The following is a 21545-nucleotide window of genomic DNA, read 5'->3' as shown; positions in this document are numbered from 1 at the left end:
ACTAATTTAAATCGACTCGGCGCCAGCCCAGCCAGGTCCGGGCCCCACTGTAATATAAAGCTAATGAGATTCCACGGGGAGATAAAAGCCACCCTGCCTGGCGGCGGCCGGCGAGGCCAACGAAGGGCACTAATGCTCCCGACGAAAGGGAGGCCATTCATCCCACCAGTGAGCGCTGGTTTGAAAATAGCTTGTAAAAAGATCAAAGCAGATGGTGAACCCAAGGAAAGGGAGGGAGGAGAAGACAGGAAAGTAACAATAAAGCAGCGAGACAAGGACGCGGCACAGAGGGCAGGGGAGAGACGACCGCGAGGCAACCAGCAAGGCTGGGAAGCATGGGCACACAGACAGAGCGACTCAAAAAGACAGTGGCCCCCGGGCTTCGCCAAGAGCTGCCCCATTTCATCTCAAGGCAAAGAAAGACTGAAGATGCGGCAGTTTAGTGCAAGGCGTGTTGTCCTTCCAGTCCTGCCCCCCCGCCCCCCCAAGGCTGGACTGCAGGTGATTCATTTTGAGGCGGGTGACATTTCCATCGCCCATCAACAGATCCACTTTGCTTTAGTGACTTTACTTTCAGTTCTCTCCTCCTCCACCAACCAGGGCTTACCAAAATTCCTTCTCTCCCAGCTCAAAGAGGCGGAGAAGGTCTTCGTGCACCCAAACTGACAGGAACTAAGCTCAGAGAAGGAGAAAGGAATCTTTCAAGAGACCTTGAAACAGCTGCCAGTCAACACACTGGAAATGCCAGTCAAAACAAGTCTCCCGACGCTCCTCTGCCATATTGTGTGCAAGGAGCTGCTGACATCTTCGCTCCCGGAATCTGAGTGCTGGCGGGGACTTCAGAGTTCACGAGTTATTTTAGCAAAACCCAAAGTAGAACTGCCTGTAATAATAGCACAATCCCAGTCAACACTTACTGAGCACTAGCCCTGTGCAAGGGCTGGTCTATACACATCGCCTGGGGAGGAGCCCAGACTGTGCAGCCAGACTGCACAGATTTGGATCTTGTCTGTCATTTACGAGCCGTGTGCCCCTGGACAAGGGTAAAAGGTGTCAATGCAGGGAAAGCACTTGAACAATGTTTGACAAACAGCAAGCACGCACGGGATGTGAGCCACCATATCTTTACCTCGCTTCATCCTCACAACACCCTTGAGATGGCGCTATGATGAGAATTTCCATCTCCAGTGAGGAAGCGAAGTCACAGGGACGTTAAGTGACTGCCTGCGCCGAGCAGCTCCTGAGCTGCAGAGCAGGGAGGTGAGCCTGGTGGGCTCTCACTCTTGGCCTTCGCACAGACAGAGGCTGCGGGGGGATGCAGAAAGGTGGCATATGCAGGCCATGTCCTCCTTAACAGGGAGCGGACCCCCAGACTCTTCGGGTGGAGGCAGGACTTGGTCCTAAGCCTCCTCACTTACACCCCACTTCTCGCCACTTACGAAACTTTCCCTCTGCCTCCCTGCTGGAAGCTTCTGCCCATCTTGCTCACTGCTACATCCCAGAAACTCACCCTGCACAGGGCCTGACACAGACACGGGTGACCCTCAAGAAGATCTCCAGACTGAATGAGTCTCCTCGCCTTGGAGAAAGAAGGGGAAACAGGCAATGACAGCAGCAGCATTTAGACAGGTGTGCACGCGTATTAACCAGGGGAAATCAAAAGTACAGTCTAAAAAAGGGGACAGCTACAAAAAGTGGGAAATCCTACTGTTGCAATGACACCTTGGGCATATAGAGCCCACTCTCCCTCCTGCTTGAGCCCTCCGGCCTGCTGTGAGGACAAAGAAACAGGTTTAGGTCCAGCAAGACTATCTTCTGCTTGAGGTCAGCCTCCCAGAGCCTGGATTTTATGGCAACTAGACAGACTTTGTTCTTTCTCAGCAAGGGAAGAACAAAGGACAGAGTGGTGACACACAGAAAGGATCAGTGAGACACAGGAGGAGACAAAAACTCTCTTAATATACTACCATTCCCCAGAAGTTTCTTCTTTTAAAAACCAAGAGTCTGTTGTATTTCCTGGTGGCTCTGGGATCGTCCTCAGGGACCCCTGGCCCAGTAAGGTTGTAGGCCTCGTCCTGTCTATGTGCGGGCACCCAGGCCAGAGTGCAGAGCTGGCAGTGCAGCTGAGGTGAGGAGCACAGACTCTGGAGGTGGTCTGCTGGGCTCTGTCCCTCAGCTTCTAGAAGGCAGTCTCGGTGGGGGGGGGCAGGACCTTTGTTGTCAAAAACTCCCCAAGGTGAGATTCTGATGTCAGCAGTGTTAGGAACTACAGGTGAACAGGCCACTGTGGGTCACTGCCCGCTTCCCCCCACCAGGGGGCAGGACTGCGGCCACGCAGGGCTGGGTGGGAGCAGAGCCTGAAAGCGCTCTGGCAGTTCCACGGTACTCTTCCTAACGCAGTGGACTAATGGCTCTATTATCTACCATCACATGGCCGGCAAAGCCTAGGCCTCCCCCTGCGAAGCCAGGCGATCTGGGGCCTCCGACTATTAAAAGTCTGTCCCACAAGATTAATAAATAGGAACAGTTAAGTACCCAAGTGTTTAGAAGTTGCTTATTTAAAAGAGAAGCCTGGTGGAGATCCAGATTCTGGCTTCCCTCCAGCTAATACCTGCCTCCACATACTATGAAGACAAGATTCTCTGGCTTGCGTTAAGGAGAACAAAAAGGCACCGTAATGGGAAAAAGGGTGGCACAGAGTGATAGGAGACTGGGGCTCCTACTAGGAGACTCCTGGTCTCGCTACTAGCTGAGTGACCTTGGCTGCATCACTCCCCTGCTTGCCCTTGGTAAAGGAGCGGGAGGCTGGGATCAGGGGGCGCCTTCTGGGTCTAGGTTTTCAGTGGACACTGCTGCGGGGCCCGACCGCACAGCCTGAGGCTACACCTGTGCTGAGCTCCACCCCCAGGCCAACCAGTGGTGACATCAAAGCCCTTTGCTCTTTTACAAAGGACGAGCTGATGCCAGCAGGCGCAGGGGCACCTGTCCAGGAACCCACCTGCTGCCCTGATGTGACATCACCCTCGCGCGTCCTCAGTTTCTGGGCCGGTCACAAAGAACTTAGAGAGTTCGGCTCAGAACCAGACCACCAGCATGGCACTGCTTTTGGTTCTGGAAACGTCTTCCCGTCACGACGGGTTTCAACGAGACTCTGGAGCACAGACTAACAGGCAGCAAAGCCAAACATGTGCCAGCTGGTTGTACACATGCTGGTCCCACAACTCAAAGAAATAAAAATGAACTTTCATCAGGTGGATAGACTTCAAGGCTACACGGGGAGATTAGCCCAAGAGTCTCAGTCTCTACTCGGGGTTTTGCCAAGGATAGACCCACGCTTAAGGAGAGGGACAGCAGGAATCTCTTGGAGGGAGAAAATTCTTTGTGGATCCAGGAGTCAAAGAAATGAACTTAGTGCATAAAATGTTTAAAGAGACAGCAATCCCAGCCAGCGAAGTTGCTCCAAGGATGAGCACTGGTTTTATGAAGAATATTTAAAACAGTCCCAGAAGTACTCATTCCACAAAAAGAGGAATCATCATTATTTCAAGACTGGAATGCTATGAAGTCAGTCCTGAAAGTGCTAGTGGGTGGGAGTGAGCAGAGACAAGCTTCTAAAACCGGGATATAAGTACAGTAGAGCGGAAGGAGGGGTTTAGTTTTTATTATGCGGCTCTAGTCTCTAGTCTGAACCCTGGCTTTGTATGCTGCGGGCTCAGCAGGCCTAGAGGCCTGAGGAGGAAGCATTGCAGTCCGGGGGGACTGGGGATTACTTAGACGAGATCAATACCTCCTTCTCTGCTTGATGAAGGAGCCATTTGCTCAGAAGGGCTTCTATCTGTCCACCAGAGCCTGGCAATGCTGCTCTGGGATGAGACCAGAGGCAGCGCGTCTGGGGCAGAAGTGGAGAGGGGAACAGCGACACTGTTGCTCCACCTTCTTTGAAATCCCTGGTCACAGCTCTGAGATCAAACTCTGTCTGAGAAGGAGACTCCTCTATAAAGTACTGAACACAGCCTGTGGCACATACCGGGGCCTCCAAAAGGAGTCTGTGTTTGCTTTGGGCGGGTTCCATCCAACCCTCTTTAAAGTCTTAGCTAAGACGCGACTGACACCCTAAAGGGCAGTCCCTCAAGTCCCTGGACCCCTGAACACAGACTGGTTGTGAACGGCCTCCAGCAGCAAACCAACAAAAACAACAAAAACAACCACAAAACCCCTGCGTCCTTTGAAACGCAGTGGCATGGTATGGCATATGAGGTCCTGGGAGACTTGGGTCCCAGCCTTGTCTCCCTTCAGCCCCATGTCACACTCTAGCAACACTGGCTGCCTTAGCAATTCCTCCTCACAAACCTGCTTTTCTGACTCTGCGTCTCTGCCCGGGCCTGGAATGCTCCTCCATGGCTAAGCCCTTCTCCCACTTTGAGACTCAGCCCATCCCCTGGGCTTGCCTATAGCCCCAGGAGCACCCTGTGGACACCCCAGCCCTGTGCTTGCCCAACCTTGACCAGGAGCCTCCACCTCATCCCAGGCTGTGCTCTCTGTGAGGAGGAGGCCACGCTGGCCTCATGTGTCCTCCCTGGGCCCAGCTCAGGGCCTCTAAGGAGATGAGAGGGCTCACAAAGGTGGTTCTGCGCTGGCGTCACTCACCTCGTAGGACCTGAGTGAGCAAGAAAGTAGGTGAGAGTCTACTGACTTATTTTTGGCCAGTGGGGTTAGGGGAGCAGAGTGAAAGGGAGGTTCGGGGGTGGGAAAAGCTGAGGTCATGGGGCACTCTGAGGAGGGCCTGTGTGCCACTGGGGAACTCTCCATGGTCCTGACCAGCCTCAAGCTTCTACCAAAAGCCTGTGCAGGGCTAAGAGGAGCTGCACACAAAAGGTCCTTGACATTTCCTAGGATTAAGGAACTAAGGCTCTTCATTTAGACGAAAGGAAAAAAGCTCAATGCTTTCCAGATGGTAAAATGCCAGACTCTGTTGCTGGCTGCCAGAAAAGTCCAAGCCCAAAGATACCTGAATTGTTCTGTACTCACTTAGTGTGGTGTTATTTTCTGCAGGAACAGCCCTGCAGTTAGAGAAAGACATCCAAAGACATCTGGGCTCCTAAGAAATACAGACAATACCACCTACTTCCCCATCAAAATCCAGGCAACCACAGGAGACAGAACAGAGACTGCAGAGCAGGGGGTGAGCCCTGCCCGAGAGGCAGCTCTGCCGCTGCTGCCACGCTGCCAGGCACCACCTGCCTAGTCCCTGCTGGGGGGGAGGTGGGGAGTCAGGGTGGAACACGTGCCTTCTGGGATCACCAGAGGTGCCACCAGCCCTCTCAGGACACGAGGGGTGGTTCCAGGTCATGGAAATGTGATTCTATGTCAGCATGTCAGGGATGCCCAAAGGGTACTGCTGAGTGGTTGTAATTTGGGGTGCCTTATTCTTTCTTTAGTTCACTTTTTGACCAGGAGAGCAGATGATATGCCCAGAGAAAAGAGAAAACGGAGATGCTTCAGTGGGAATATGTGCGTCCATCATGGCAGCTGGTCTTTAGTTTACTTTACAAAAAACACCTGACTTGACCTGGGCCCTACACATAGATGGCCGTGGATTCTGAGTTCTGTGCCCATCCCCATAACAATGATAAGAGCAGCTCACATTATTGAGCACGAATTCTGGGCAACTGCAGTGCCAAGCTGTTCATGAGCTTTATCACACTGAATCCTCACAACATGCACCCGAAGAAGGAGGTTTTATTATTTCCCCTTTCTCCGGCTGAGGGAGCTGAAGCATAAAGAGAGGTTAATTCCTGGCCAAAGGTCCCCCAGCTGGCTGGCCCCCGCACAGCAGAGCTGGATGGGAATCCAGGCCTGTCTGATTGCAGAGCCTGCATCTTCACCACCACGTCCACTGCAAAGAGACCAGGAAGACGTGGCAGCTAAGATATGAGAAGGAGTGGCCAACGGGGCAGAGCTCGGCGGGATGCAGGGGAGCTTTCTCAGGAGAGGAGCGGTCACTGCTCACAAGCACTTGAGACAAGTCAAGTGAGTCCAGGCTCGAAGGTCACCTTGCCCTTCACCCTCTGGATTCAGTGACCTCACATCAGTTCTCTGAGGCAGGTAGTCTTACGATCTCTGTTTTACAGAGGAGGGAACTGAGGCAAGTTAGGCCACACAGGGAGCAGTGGTCAGCCATGGTCTGAACACATGGCTCTCAGCCACCGTGCAGGACTGCCTCTCTCTGGAATAGTCACTGTGGGGAATGTGACCGAGGTCGACCATGGCTGGAGAGACGGGGGAGTCGGCTGGAACGCACGGTGGAGTGGACAGGCTTGGTCCTGGGAAGTTGGCCTGCAGCGCTGGGCTGCCTGCTGGGCTGGGAAGATGGCTTGGAGACCAGTGGGTGGACAGGCTTCCCAGAAGTGGTTGTTGGATCCTGACTGGAGAACACTGGGTCTTGTGCAAGTCCTCAGAAGAAATAAGCTATAGAGACGACACCGACTACTCTGTGACTCCTCCAATGCAGAGAAGCACAAACCGCTTCCAGCAGGATGGGCCGGGTGTTCCTGCTGCACTGTACTCGGAAGACTGGGTCCGTGGGAGCACCCTACCAAGGCTCTCGGTCATCGCCACACTCAGCAGCGGTCGAGGGAGCCGCGCAGAGGGAACGTACTGGGGTATCATAAGGGTTTCATAAGATCAAATCTCCTCTGGCTTTAGAAGCTTGTGAATATTCAAATGTGCCCCTGAAGCGAACAGGTGGTGATCAAAGGCTTCTCAGCTGCAGAGAGGGAACGGTCCCTCCCCCACTCAGCTCCCAGGGCCCCTTGGGCTGACGCTTAACAACGTCCACTCCTATTTCCCTCCTGCTTATCCAACCTGGTCAATACGGTCCAGCTGTCAGCTCAGGAAAGGGCTGCTCTCCGGGAGGACCCTGGAATCGTCCGCTGCCTCTCCTTCCCTGAAGCTCGTCAATAGCCCGATACTTGGCTCACACAGCCGTCCTTCCCGCTCCGTCACTCGTTCAGAGCCCACTGACTGGAATCCATCTTCCTACGCTAAGCTGCCCTCTTGCCCTTGCACTGGTGAAAGCTGTTCCCTCGCCTTTATCTGTTTGGGATTGCCCAGACACACTTGTGAGGCAGCGACAGAATGCACAGTGAAGAACGCAAATGCCACCATATACAGTCTATGAAATGCATGTTCTCCTCTTTGGAAAAAGTTAATCAGCATTTAGGAGAAGAGGGGGCTGTTTGAGAGGTGGTAGAGGGAAAAAGCAGAAGGCCTTCTACGACATGAAGAGACTCCCTCTGGAGGCTGCAGGATCCTCTGCCAACGGCCTCGCCTAAGCGGGGCACCAAACAAGGGAGAGGGCCCAGCTTCGGCGCGGGGTCGTGGAACTTTCACTACAACCGCAGCTTCTTCCAGGCCTGTATCTGTGGTGTTTCAAGAGGGGCTTCTCAAAGGAAATGCAGGAAGTAGGAAGGAATTTTAGATATTATAGAGCTTGAGATTCACAATAATTTAATGACTTTATTGAGCCTCTTTGGCAACGTGCAAAGATGTAGCACGCACATGTGCTCAAGTCCCGTAAGCCACAAAGCCTTGCTCAAGAGAGGGTGAGAGTTAAGTCCTCCGGGAACTTGCCCATGTTGGGACAGTTCCCGTTCCTGGGATGTGGAAGTAGTGACATTAGGTTTGTCACAGACTATCTGGGCAGGCACTCAGAGGTCCTCGCTATATCCAAAATTTCCGAGAACTGACTCCTCCAGGATGACTCAGCCTTGTCGACTGAAAAGCACTAGGTGGCCCCTTGGTTAACATCTCCTGACAAAGTCTGTCCCCAGATAGAGCCCAGTCTTTGTATCAAAGCATGAATGAGAGAGGGACGACGAAGGAGGGAACACAGGAATGAAGAAGCAGTGGCAACCTGCCCAGACCATTATCCACATGGACAACCCACCTGTCCACAGCTAAGATCTGCTGACGGCACAGGACTAAAAGGGCTACTCTTCCTCTGTGGCCTCCAGAATAAGACTGTGGACATCCACGGGCTCTATGACTTCTGTGCTTTGCCTCCGAGTGAAAAAGCTGCAAAGCAGGTGCTGGTCCCTCTGAAGCCGTGTCTCGAGGCTCCACCTGCCTCCCTGGGGCCGCACACACTCCGCTGCTTTCCCCAGCCTCCCTGCCAAGACTTAACGCAGTAAGTAGCTGCAGATTGGCTCTCACTATTCCTCAGTTACTGGAGGAAAATGCACAGTGTTTTGAAATGAGGAGGTTAAAGATCAAAACGGCGACTGCTCCTGCAGAGTTTAAATGTCAGAAAAATATGAACACGCTTGAAACCTTTCCTGGCTCTTTGTAATTCTGCCCTTTCAGATGGTCCCCCCTATTTCTAAGTTCCATTCTCTGAATCTGCTCTGCTGGAGACGTGCTGGATATAAAAAGCTTCTTCGCCCTAGGATGAAGTGCAAAGAGCCTCCAGGGCATCACAGTAAATGATGGGAACCTGTCGGCATCCATGGACCCACAGCAAGATGTCCCCAACCCTCGGCTGCTTCCCCACACTCAGGTAAGGGGTCTAATGAGGAAGAGAAAAGGGCTTGCTGACAAGTCCCCATTGCAGGCAAAAGGCAGGCCACATTTGGCTTCACGTGGTGGGGTCTGCAACAGGACTTCGTACGCTCATCTTTAACCCAGGGAGTGAGGCATGGCCTGAGAATTTTACAGGTGTGCGCTTCCATTCTCTTAGCTCCTGACATCACTTTCCAGAAATCAGAAGGCGAGCGGAGACTCAGTTTGGCTCTGCAAAGTAGCGCCCCCTCCTCACCCCCTGCTTTGTCACATTGAGGGAAAAGACCTGGGAGGGCTTCCCGCCTTCCCAACAGACCTCTCTCCGCGGTGGGCATTGCTGCTACTTGTGGGCAGGAAAACACACACAACACACAGTAATTGCAACCACCTAACGAATGCCAGAGAAAGGACGTCCTGGAGTTCGACACCAGAGCGACTCAGGGAGAGAGTTCCTCCAAACGTATGGTGCGAGCTGGTGCTGGCAGCCCAGTATTCCCGTCTCAGAGGTGGGGCACAGCTACGGCACCTACCACCATAGTTAGGGCACTGGAACTATTTTCTGCCTGAGAAATCCCCTTAGTGATGGTCAAGGAACCTCCTTGACCACATCCCTGTTCGCTCCCCATGCACTTGTACTGCTGTTTCAGGTTGAGCCTTTCTGGATAATGCTGAGGACCAACCCTCTGCCCACCCCGCCACTTGGACGGGAATAAGCAGACAGCTGACGGCAGGAGGGAATGTTTACCACAGTGTTCTCCAACGGTGTCTTTCTGGGAAATGCTACAAGCAACGTCAATCAGGACACCCGAAATTGAAGTGGGTGGACAAGAAGGAAATAGAATTCTGAGAAAAAGCTGATACTAAAAAGCAGAGTTTAGAAATGTTGCCACCTAATTCTTCTCTTTTGGCATTTTGAGTTTGAGATGCTAAACATCATCCCATAAATCGCACCAGGCCTTCAGAATCTGCAACGGAGAAAGTGATCTCAGCTTCACTTTCAGTGCAGTCTGGCTGCCCTCTGACCACCACCATGGCCTGAGACTAACACAGTGAAATGAGCACGTTGCAGTCACCCCCTCCACGATTCCACAGTACACATTCTTCATCCTCTCTACCAACGTCTTCCGCAAGCACGAAGATATGAAATAGACTTTTCTTATTTTTACAAAATCCCAAACCCTTTCCATGTGATGATGGTTAGTTGAAAGCTTTATTGATATGGGATTAAACTTTATTCTGTACTACATTACATTCCAAGATATTCCTTAATTTGACAGCAAGCAGACAATGCTTTGGCAGGGAAGAGAGAGGACTCTCCAATCCCCTAATTCTCACCAGCCCCTGAAAAAGGACAAGGACTTCGCTAGCTGCTTTTTGTTCTAATCACAAAGCACTACCACCTGTCCCCAAACTGTGGTTCTTTAATCCAGTACAGGGCAATATCAGAGGTCCAGTGGGTTTAGCTAAGAATAGGTGAAGGAAGAGAAGATAAAGGGACCTCAGACAGGCCTCTGCACTTATACAGACAATGCGCCACTTACCAAGGGAGATGGCCTCCGTCCCTATGAACGACCCGTTTTGCTGCCTCAGATGTTATGTTAGCCACAAGAAAGGGTCTGGTGAGTGCTCCTAAATCTCTCCAAGCAGACTAATAGCAAACCGTGAACACTGCTTCGGTGTGTTTCTAGTTTTAAACAAATACAAAGAGCGCCTGGCAGGTTACTTTTAGGGGAGGTGGAAGAAAAATACAGCACTGTCTCTCCACATCTGTGCTTCACCAAATCTGTGTTTCACACATTTCACAACTTCCTAATAAACTTTCCGCTTGCATTCAAAAATACTGAATACCACACAGAACGTTAAAAAGTACATATGCAAAGGCAAGCCTGTGCAAGCCCCTCCCTCATAAAAGGTATTTGAATGGAAATGGGGCCATTGTTAAAAGACAAGCTTCTGGGTCTGCAGTGCTGGCGGCCCTGAGGTCATCGCCCCCTTTCTTCTGAGCCAGAAGGTAACTCGTTGCAACACCAGAGGACACTGAAATAAGCCAGGTTAGAAAAAGGAAAGAAAACTGTTTTAATGTTCCTCACTGTTCAAGGGAAACAAGATGCAGATAATGACCAGTGTTCTTTCTCCTTAGAAGGTTTTTCAAGCTGCTGCTGGGGGAAAAAATGACAAAAGCAGTCAGCCACGGACAAAGTTAGCACTGACGGCTGAGACTTTCCGCACGCTGAACCCGTCAACGCGTCAGGTCTGGCCCCTCCGATAAGAACGCTGAGAGGACAGTGCAGGCGCCGGCACAGAGCCTCCGTGAGACCTCAGGCTTCTCCCCTTCAGGCCCCAGGCCGGGAGGCAGGGGTCTCCCCACTGTGCTTCTGGAGCTCGGCAGGGCAAAGGAGCACTGGAAGGCTTAAGACGACGATTTTCTCTTTAAACGAACTTTGAATTTTGGATTAGTTTTAGCTTTACAGGGAAGTTGCAAAGACGGCACACACAGTTCCCATGTACCCCCCACCCAGTCGCCCCAGTGTTAACACCTTTCACTACCAGGTACACTTGTCACAACTAAGAAACTAATATTGCTCACTTCTTCTTAACTAACCTCCAGCAGCTGTTGGGACTGCACCAGTTTTCCATGAACATCCTCTCTCCATTTCAGGACCCAGCCCAGGGTAGCACCCTGCGTTTGGCTGTGATAAGATTACGACGTTTTCATGCTTATCTGTGTGCAGTTGAGCGCGGGCCCCTCCCCTGGCCCGAGGCCTAGGTCCTTTGTGTACCCTTTCACTGTGGAGGGGTCCCGACGGACCTTCCGCCCGGTCTGTTAGAGGGCTGGTCCCTCACGCTCCTTTGCTACAAAAGCCTTACGCTCAGTGCTTAAGGGGCACAGGGTTTCTTTTTGGGGTGATGAAAATGTTTTAGAAGTAGAGAGAGGTGGCGGTTGCAAAACCACGGAATTGTTCACTTTAAAATGTTTCATTTTATGTTCTGTGAATTTCGCCTCAGTGAAAAAAAAAAAAAAGCTTTATGTTCTCTGAGCTATCACTCAAGTGGGAATAACTTGGGTCCAGCTTTCAAAATCATGTCCCTCCTCCGCATCAATCCGTCAAGGGCTTCTCACTGAATTGAGAATAAAATCCAAATTCCATCCCAGGACCCAGAGACCCCTGCCCGCCCCGGGCTCTGCCTCCCACCTCCACTGCACGCTCCAGCCACACAGGCTTCCAGCAGTTCTTAGGCACGTTCCTCAACACGAGCTTTCCGGGCAGTCGCATCCATCGCCTGGGACTCTCTTCCTGAGGCTTTTCAAATGGCGGGCTCCTTCTCATGCTTCCCGTCTCACTTTAGATTCTGCTCCTGTGACTCCCCAAGGTGAAGGAGACCCTCCTGCTGTTCCCCCATCACAGCCCCCAGTAACGACCTGGAGTTATCTTATTTCCTAGGCCTCCTTGTCTGTCTTGTTTTTCCCTGTATTCCTAGCACCTAGCAGAGTGCCTGCCACATGGCAAAGGGGCTCATTAAATAATTGTTGTTGAACTTGATGAGGCAATGAATGAAATTACAACCCACTCTATTATTTGCACTGCTGGATGAAAGCAGAGACAGAGAATGGATGAGACAGAAGAAAGCGGATGGTACCCTGTTGGGGAACTGGCCTGAGTGCTGTGAGGTGCTGGGAACCCTCATAAGCCCCAGGAGTTGAGCTGGTCCAGGGAAGGGACCCTTTCACCATCAGAAATTGGGAAATGGATTTTCTCTAGTCACATTTCACGTTTTCTGACATTTCCCAAACAGTATTTCATGAGGAAGCCCAATATTTGAAAAAGATATCACCAGAGCACAGAGTAGGGGTCGGGGTAGGGTGAGGGCAGGGCCATCCTGCTTCCCTCAGCCCGTCCCTAAGGCACCTGAGTAGACCACAAGGGCTCTGGGAAACTGAGTTAAAACTGTGGGTCAAACTTGGAACAACTCAAAAGCCTCTGATTTTTTTTAAAGGTATAATTTGCATATAGCAAAATTCACCCTTTGTAGCTGTATAGTTCCATGAGCTGTGTAATCACCACCATAATTCAGACAGAGACTATTTCCAACACCCGGACCGTTCCCTTGTACCCCTCTGGGGACAATCTCCTGCTCTCACTCCCAACCCCTGGCAACCACTCATCTGACTTCTGTCCCTAAGGTTTTGTCCTTTCCAGAATGTCATATAAATAGAATCATACAGTAAGCAGCCTATTGTGTCTGGCTTTTTTCATTTTTTAAAAAGCCTTCGATTTAAGACCAATGTTTATACCTCAAAGCATTCATATTTCCCTTAATGCCTCCTGAGTAAGAAGCGAAAGTAGACTTACCTTCTGGAATACCTGATAGTTGGATTTGGACCATATATCAAGCTGAGGGGAAAGAGAGAAAAGTATCATCAGCATCAATTTTAGAATTCTGGACTTTAAGAAATGATGTTGTAACTACTACTAAGCTTGGAAAAAAACAAAAAACAAAACCATGATTATAGAATAACAGAATCCTGGGGTGGAAAGGATCTTAAATGTCCTGCTTGAATTTCTTCTTTATCCACCTGTCGGTGATCTAAGGAGACTACATGCAAGGATGTAGAGAAGTCAACCTGAGGTGCTTGTAGCATCCAAGGTCCCAGGAGCTGAGCCTCCTGCTCACTTTTCTCACCTTGACTCCTACCACGGTTCCCTTGCATCACTCAACATGCCAAGATCAATTGTGCCTCAGGACCTTTGTGCTTGCTGTGCCCTTTACCTGGGTTGCTTTTCCCACAAACCCTCACATGGCTCCTCCTCCATTTCCTTGAGCTCAAATGTCGCCTTATCAGAAAGGCAGTTCCCACTTACTCTAGCTAAAATATTATTCCCATACCTGTTGTCTTGGTTCTCTTTATCCTTCCAAAAATTTAAAATTTTCATAGCATTTAAGACTGACTGAAACTTGATTTCTTTCGTTTACGCTGTCCTGGTTTGAGACCCAGCATTTCATAGGCATCAACAGGTCTTTGCTGAGTGGAGGAAAACTCCCAGCTCCCAGCTGCTGAGCATGTTCCATGCCAGGCCCCGCACCAGGCCCTCCACACGCTCCTCTCATTTAATCCCCAGAACAAGCCGCTACAGCTGGTCCCATGAGCAGCTGCTTTCCAGATGATGCGACAACAGTTCACAGCCATTCAATTGCCCAAGGTAATCTGGAGAGGCTTCTTACAAATGGTCTCACCTGGTGGTGCTCAAACTTGGCTGGTGTCAGACCCCAGGGGGAAATGTTTTGTATTTTAATGTACAGATTCCTTGGTCCCTCCCTTGGAGTGTGTGAATTAGTAGGTTTGGAGTGGCTTTGAACGTGCTCCCCAGGTTAACTGTGATGGCTGGTCCGGTCAGGAACCCTGGATCCAGGGCTCCTCTACTTCACCAGTGAGGAAACTAGAGGTCTGAGATGACATGCAGGTAGGGCTCAGAGCATACCCAGGTCCAACCTCCTCTGTCCACACTTGGTCCTGCACAGGGCACTTCAGTGGCTCATTCTAACCAAACCATTCTAGTTTCACAGTTTTGTATGACAAATTAAACCAGTGCCTTCTCACTGTTTCAAGAGTTTGGAACAAATTAAGTTGGCAAAAATAGAATTACCCCCAATACAGTGCTGGGAGATAGCTCAAGGATAGTGCAGATAAAAGAGGGACTGTCAGTATGCCCCATGGGTGCTAAAAAGTCACCTTTAATATATGAGTTCAGGAGTTGAACAACCTGAAACACTTGGTCAATGGGGCTCTTGGAACCTGCCTTTGGGGTTGGCTAGTGGTCAAGGTAGAAACCTGAGATGTGGCCATTTAAGCCTGCATGCTGTGTTATTGATTTTGAAGCACATGGGAACACGTGAAGCAATCACGTGGGAAGAGTCTCTTAGAAGACAGGAACTGAAGCATTGCAGTTGACATGGGACAGGTTCAGAGGTGTTTCTATTCTGAGGAAAACACCAAGCTTGGCTTTCTGAAAATAGTCCTTGGAAATTAAAAGTTGGGCTGTGAACAGGCATACATTCAGTTCTCCCTGGCTTCTTCCTGTTCACAATTAGTTTCATGTAAGTTTCACTGTGTTTGAACATCGGTAGGACAGTCCTTGAGGGGGTTAGGAGGAGTGAGGAGGCCACTCTGGACTTCCGCAGGGCTCCTGCTGGAGGGGGCGAGCTTTAGCTAACCCAAGTCCAGGAAACATCATGGGAGAACTCTGATGGACCAAACACTCATTCAGATTTGTCTCTCTCCCCATCACCACTGCTGTACCATCTCCTTCCTGGATTTCCACAAAAGTCCCCTAACTGCCCCAGCCCCTTCTACTCTGGCTAAACTGCTCCCCAGGAAGGTGGTGTCACTTTTCAGTCACTGCCCCTGCTTAAACCAACTGATGAGGAAAGAACTTAAAAAAGCTTCAGAATTTTAATTTGACAGGTCAGCAATCTGTAGGGGAAAAAGCTACATGTTACCTCCAGATAGCTCTAAAGGAAACCTCAAAACAAACATGAAATTCGTTCCGTAAACCATCAATTCTGTTGACGAAAACTACTGCTGAGCGGCTCTGCTATTTGGGAGGACGAGTCAGGCTCACGCTCCGTTCTTGGAGCGGCAGTTCAGTCCAGGGCTTCAAAAATGCAGCATTTAAAGATTATTCAGAGATTGCAGATGAATAAGAACGACTTTTTGCATCTTTTAGTTCTACCAACTCACTGCCAAGATGACAGGGAGATGCCAAAGATTCTAAATCTAAACGTTAGGAAGAGTAACATCGAAGTCTGAACTGGGAACTAAGTTCTCCTTTCGGTTTAAGCCCACAGCTGTTTCTTCTTAAGTTCTCCACTCTTTATCCTCCTGCCTGTTCACATGACACACAGGTAGACCAAGACATAAACACAGGGCCACGAGAAAAGAAAAAAGAATCTACATACAGACGGAAAAGCTACAGTTTTTATTTAAAAGAGATAATTATTTTAAAAAACCTTCAGTACCTGTAAAATGTTTTAATAGAAAAATCATCTCGAGAGAAATATGCATAGGTTTAATTAAGAGATGGACTCTCCAGCCTAATTGTCTTCTCAAAATACACTGGGCTTATTCAATCTAAGCATGTCGCTCTTTTTGAAAGGTGGTTTAAACATTATTCAGGACCCTAGGGAACCGTTCTGACCATCTGGGACAGAAGGATGTTAGACAATATGCCCTGTTTACCAGGTGCACACGGTAAGAGCGGATCCAGTAACAATGGGTTCCCCTTTTGCTGTGAACACACAGCAGGAGGTTTGTACTTGATTTTCTGCTAGATTTATGCCAAAGAAAGCCATTTAAGCAAGTGTTCTGGAGTCAGTGCCCTTCTTCTCCTCAGGGCCAGGAAGGTTTCAGAAATTCATTTCAGGGAGCCGGGACTCACCCAAGTGAATGTAAGCTTTATCTTATTTGCTGCAAAGGCGGAGGTGGCTACCAATTTTTTGCTGGCTGCGATATTCAAAGAGGAGCATTCTGGAAGCTGTAAACTTTCAGCCTGATGAACGAGAAATTATTCTGAACCATAGTTCAGGAAAAAGAAGGTAAAGCACCCCTCAGTATTCTGGGCAAGCATCAGAAAGATCTTAAAATAGAAAAGTCAACCTTATGGTAATTGGTGGCTGAATCTGCAGTCTTAAGAGCAGCTCGGGGACTCTGGGATTGGAATGAGTATTTTAGGTGTGGGCATGTGGTCCGCTCTCAGGTAAAATGAAAACAAACCCCACAGATGACCAACTGCTTTAGCATAGACACATGTGCTCTCAGGTCAAACATCAAGACATCAAGGGCGCTCTTGATACACAGGAAGAACGTGTGAAAATAGTGACAATCAGATTTACTCACTGAAAAGAAAAATCAGAACGACGCGATGTCAGCAGGCCAGAGAATTTTAACTACGACAATGACCCCCACCATCAGAACCTCCGTCACAGCCAGCGAGGGCGGCCGGCATTTACTGATGACTATGCATTTAGCCTGCACTGCACCTGCATTATCTCTTTAAGTCCTTCCAGCCAGTGCGTAAGGATGCTAAAATTATTTCCAATTCATGGATGAAGAAACTGAGACTCAGAGAAGTTAAGCAAATTGTCCAACACCACAGAGTAATCTGTAGTGGGGAATTCGAAACCAGGTCTGTCTCCAGAGGCCCAGCTCTTAATCTGGGAGCAAGACTGCCTTTCAGCTAGAACGCAGACGGAGTGTGGACTCGGAGCACCCCCTAAACTGTCACAGCTTTTCTGGGGGCACTCTTACAAAGTTCAACGTGACAAATCTGCTTCGAGGCCTGCTGATGTGACAATCATCCCCACTAAAGGTCATTTAGCAGCAAGTGAAGATTTTGGCAGCTTATCAGAAAGTTACCAATTCTTCCATTCAAAAAATAGTACAATAAACCATAAATTATCTAAAATTGACACTTCCACATAAAACCTGTGAGCCTCACAGGGACTTCAACTTTTAGAGCTTTTATTTATTAGTTGCTTTATCTTGCAAGGTCGACAGGAGATGCGTCAGTAGGGCACAATGCTGAAAACCAGCAATGGTGATGGAATTCTCCACGGTTACCCAAGGTTTCAAAATCATAAACTGCTATTTGGTCATCTTCTTAGGTCTGCCCACTCTCCTCTGGAGGATAAGAAGTGAACAAGTCTTACAAGAATGCAGTGTTACAGGTCTGTTATTCTTCAACTTTTCACTTTCAATCAGGACATACATTTGTTACTAAAAACTGCTGAAAGCAGAATTTCGGGGCATCCTCTGCATATGAATTAAACCGGATTCCCCTTCTCCAGCTTCCCCCTTCCCCCGTAAGTAACAAGAGGCCATTTTTCTGAAGGTCGTCTGAACAATTTCAAAGGCTATAACAAATCAAAATGTTCCCTGCATCTAATATCAAACGGGGCTGATGCCAACACTTATTAGAGAAATCAGATTCAAGCTTCCCCAACCCCCTCAACCCAAACACACACACACATCCAACTTTGAAGTGGGAAGAATGCAGGGATCAGAAATTACCCTGGAGACAGCTCTGGCTGTCTTTGAAGGTTCCCTTTGATACCACCATTTCTTTTCCTCTCTTACGCTAGGAGGCTAAAAGCTGCCTTTTTTATTGATACGGGGTAATTAATGAAGCTATAGCATTAACATAACCTAAATCCCCTAATAAGAAAAATTCAACCGAGACACTTGGATTTCTTCAGTTAAATCTGACTGGTACAAAATCAGGACAATGGCCAGGTAGTCAAAGTAAATCTGCCTTTACAATATGCTGAGTCATGGCTCTTTGCTCCTCCCTGATTACAATGAATAGCAAGTCTGTAACTCCTAAAACCATTTTTATATTTTAGTAGAGGAATTAGTCTACTGGTGCTTGGTATCAAAAATATGCCATCACAGGTAAAGGTGGTTGTTATTGCAAAGTGCAAAGTGATAGCCTTCCTGGGATGTGATGGGGAACAGCCTGCCAGGTCTGGAAACTGCGGGTGGCGCTGGGCCACTATTGTAGCAACAGGGCTAATCAACCCTTTCAGACTCTGCCGGCTGCTTTGGGTTTGGAGGGCATGGACAGCTACTTCCGCAGAGACTCAGACCTCTGTAAACCCAGCGAGGCTTTCCAAGCCACACCCACTGTGTCAGTGGCTGAGCTCTCCGAGACTGCAGTAAACGCCACCCCTCCCCCACCCCCCCAGCTACCACTTAGGCATCAACTCAGCGAACGCAGGCTGCATCTTTGGAACAGCAAGACTGCAAGCAACAACTTGTTCTTGTAGACCACACCTCAAACTCCAACGGCTCCTTCCAACGTTGCATTTTATTTGGGAGGTGCTCGACATTTCAACACATTAACTGCATTAATGCTTAGGTAAATAAATATATATATGTTCACATATACCAGTATCAGTATTCAAAATAGAACACCAACAATGTCTGCATGATTTTATTTTTATCCTTTGTAAAGGGCTCCGGAGAAAAGGGGCTAATCAAATTGGCTGGGATTAGCTTCTAGGCAGAGCAGTCATTTGAGAGCTTCTCTGCCAAATGTGGTTAACGTACCTTCAAACAACAAATGGACTCGGTCCTCTCAATCTTGCTATTCCCAGTTTTAGGGTCCCTGCTTACACTTGGGCCACTGTATGCGGTTGTAAAAGGGAGCAAGAGGCCTCACATTCATGATAGGGATCATAGTAGAATTCAGCTCCCAGACACACACATTTTCTTTCTGATAAACAGAGAACCCACGCTAAGCGCTCATTAAGAAAATACGTGCCGTGTGCGCGCACGTCTCCTTTATTCTTTGATTTATTTACACCTTCACTTCCTGCTGCTTCTTTTAGTCCCTATCTCTAATTTTTGATTCTCCACTTTCCCATTCCTGCTAAAGCATTTTCACATCCCAGGCAGACCTCTTCATTATCCCCCTCACACATTATCGGGCTTCTACTGTGTTCCAGGCCCTGAGGGATATCCTCAGGATACACAGTCACAAGACAGGTGGGCCCTTGGGGAGCTCCTGGCAGATGAAGGTCTGAGATCTGGCTCAGTGTGACTGTGGGCAAGTCACTTTACCATTTTAGGTCTCAGTTTCCTTATCTGGAAAGTGAGTCTAGGATTCAACCCCCACTGCAAGCAAAGTTTGCTTAGCACAAGGTCTATTAGACCAATACATGCAGTACGGTTAGTACTTTTATTAATTTCAAGATAGACATGTAAACAAATAGTCAGAATGTAGTAATTCCAGTATTAGGAAGAGATTGTTCAAAATGCTATGGATGAGTTAATGATGATAACTTGTGCTGGAAGCAGAGGCAACGCCAGGCCTGCCATCTCAAGAACCCACGCGAAGAGTGTGTCAGGTGGACAAGGTGGGGAAAGCACCTCAGGCCAAGGGCACAGAGGGTGCAAACGCATGAAAGAGTTCAGCATGTCCTGGGAGCCACAAGCAGCACATAAGGAAGACGAAATGTGTGTTAGAGAATGATGGCAGGGGGGTCAGAAAGGGAAGCGGGGCCAAATCACCAGGCATTTCTATGCCTTGCTAAGGAGTTTGGATTTTATTCTATAAGCCAGAGTTTTCAGAAGTGTGTTCTACAAAATGCCAGTGTCACAAAATGCTCTAAAAATCAAGGAAGAAAAGAAGAACTTGGTGGTCAAGTAAGTTAGGAAAATATAGCCCTCTTGGGAGATTCATCAGGCACCCAAGAAAACCAAAACCACTAAAAATTTCTACAGTCAGGAACCTACTAAACTTTCTCTAACCCAGTGTTTCTCAAACTTTTTTGACCATGGACTGCTTTGTGCCTAACATCCAGTCACACCCTCCTTTCCTACTTTGGGAGGGCTGCTTTGGGCAATGAGGAGATGATGAAAAGCAAGAAATCATGTGCTTGGATGTGCATCTTATGAAGATAGCTCTGGAAGCCAAGTCAAGGGCAGACTGCGGGAGGGAGGGCAGACTGGGGACTGCGGTGAGGAGGCTAGCGCCGTCACCCAGCGGAGAGATAGAGAACCGAAGGAGTGGGGACAGACAGGACGGCCCAGCTGGAGAGAGGGTCAAGAGGGAGAAGTGCCAGAACGCGCTGACAGACTAGCTATGTGGGGAGAGGGGGAGGAAGGTGGAGCAACTGGGTGGTGACACAGTTAGCCGAGACAAGGAACAGCAGAGGGAAAACAAGTCCAGAGAGGAAGCCGATGAGTTTCGTGTTGGCCAGGCTGAATCTGAGGTACATTTAGGGAGAGAAGTCCGTCCTAGACACAAATCAGGAGTGATCACTATGGGGGTGACATGTGAAACCACAGGGGTGGACAAGAATGGCCAAGGGGCATGAGAGGAGGGAGACGAGAACCCCGGGGATCTGGGAGTCAAGGGCAACTGAGAGGGAAGGAACCACGTAAAGCAGTTGAGGAGGAGTCATCTGAGAGAAATTCTAGAAGTATACACACGAGACTAACTTCTAATCCCCTTGTTTTAAGTGCAGAATAAAAATTATACTTGTTATCAGTTCAATAAATTTGAATTTACCAGGTGGCAAAGTGTTAAGAGCTTTCTGTCTTATTTAGGACACTTTTAGTATGGGGCAATGAAGTAAATATAATGTTAAAGATATCAGGCAAAGTAGGTAAAATCTCTCCTCCTTGTAATCTGAATTCAGAATACGCTTCATCTGCATCCTGAATTTGGCATCTCTGACAGCATGGTCATTGTTGTTACTTAACTTTTTCTGTTTTATTCTTTATCTCCTCCATTCACTTGTACGTCCTTGGAGAGCAAGGGCTGTGTTTCACACACTGTGTGACTATAAACTTGTAAACCTTGAACAGAGACAACGCAGAACCACACCTCTCAAAGACCGCCCACTCAGGGGCTCTTGGCCAGGTACGCACCGCCCCAGGGTCGCTTCTGCTGTTGCTAAGTAGTTTGGAATTTCTTGTTTAGAATTGCTGTCAGAGTTCATGAATCATGCACACGTGGATCATACCTGTCCTGATTATGCACTTTATTTTCCACAGTTGCTCCAAAGACATTTTAGTTTTTCCAAAAAGAAAAAGGAAATCTCCTCTTAAGGCATGTTTTGCTCTCAACGGGGAGAGTTGCGAGAACTTGGCAGAGTCCTTGGAGTAAGAGTAGCTTCCCGGGCTGACAACACTTGTGTGGTTGTGGAAATACTGGATTACTTGTTCAAAACACAAATCTCACTACTTCCTGGGTCACAGCTCTTATATAACACACTGTTCTGTGTGCTAAGCGACATTTGTCACCTTTTTTTGAAGAACATCCTGTCCTCATTATAATGTGGCCGTTGGGTGGTGAGTGCTAGCACTAACAAACTTTTAAGTTTTAATGGATTCACGAAGAGGAGGGAAAGCTCCTGAGAGAAGGGCACACAGAGGCCCGGTGCTGGGAAGTGAGCAGGTGCGTCTGGGTGGGTACCTCAGG

The 21545-nt window shown here is 48.8% G+C and overlaps 1 protein-coding gene across 1 annotated transcript in view; it reads right to left on the bottom strand.

Moving 5' to 3' along the window:
- Window positions 1-21545, bottom strand: part of MED27 (mediator complex subunit 27) — a 200567-nt gene that overhangs the window by 8862 nt on the left and 170160 nt on the right. Inside the window, exon 6 of the mRNA XM_014863409.3 lies at window positions 12912-12953. Within this exon, the coding sequence (XP_014718895.1) occupies window positions 12912-12953 (42 nt within the window). The remainder of the gene's footprint in view (window positions 1-12911; window positions 12954-21545) is intronic.

This window comes from Equus asinus, chromosome 10 (genome assembly GCF_041296235.1).
Source record: "Equus asinus isolate D_3611 breed Donkey chromosome 10, EquAss-T2T_v2, whole genome shotgun sequence".
NCBI classification, from domain to species: domain Eukaryota; kingdom Metazoa; phylum Chordata; class Mammalia; order Perissodactyla; family Equidae; genus Equus; species Equus asinus.
This window is presented reverse-complemented; position numbering and strand designations above follow the sequence as displayed.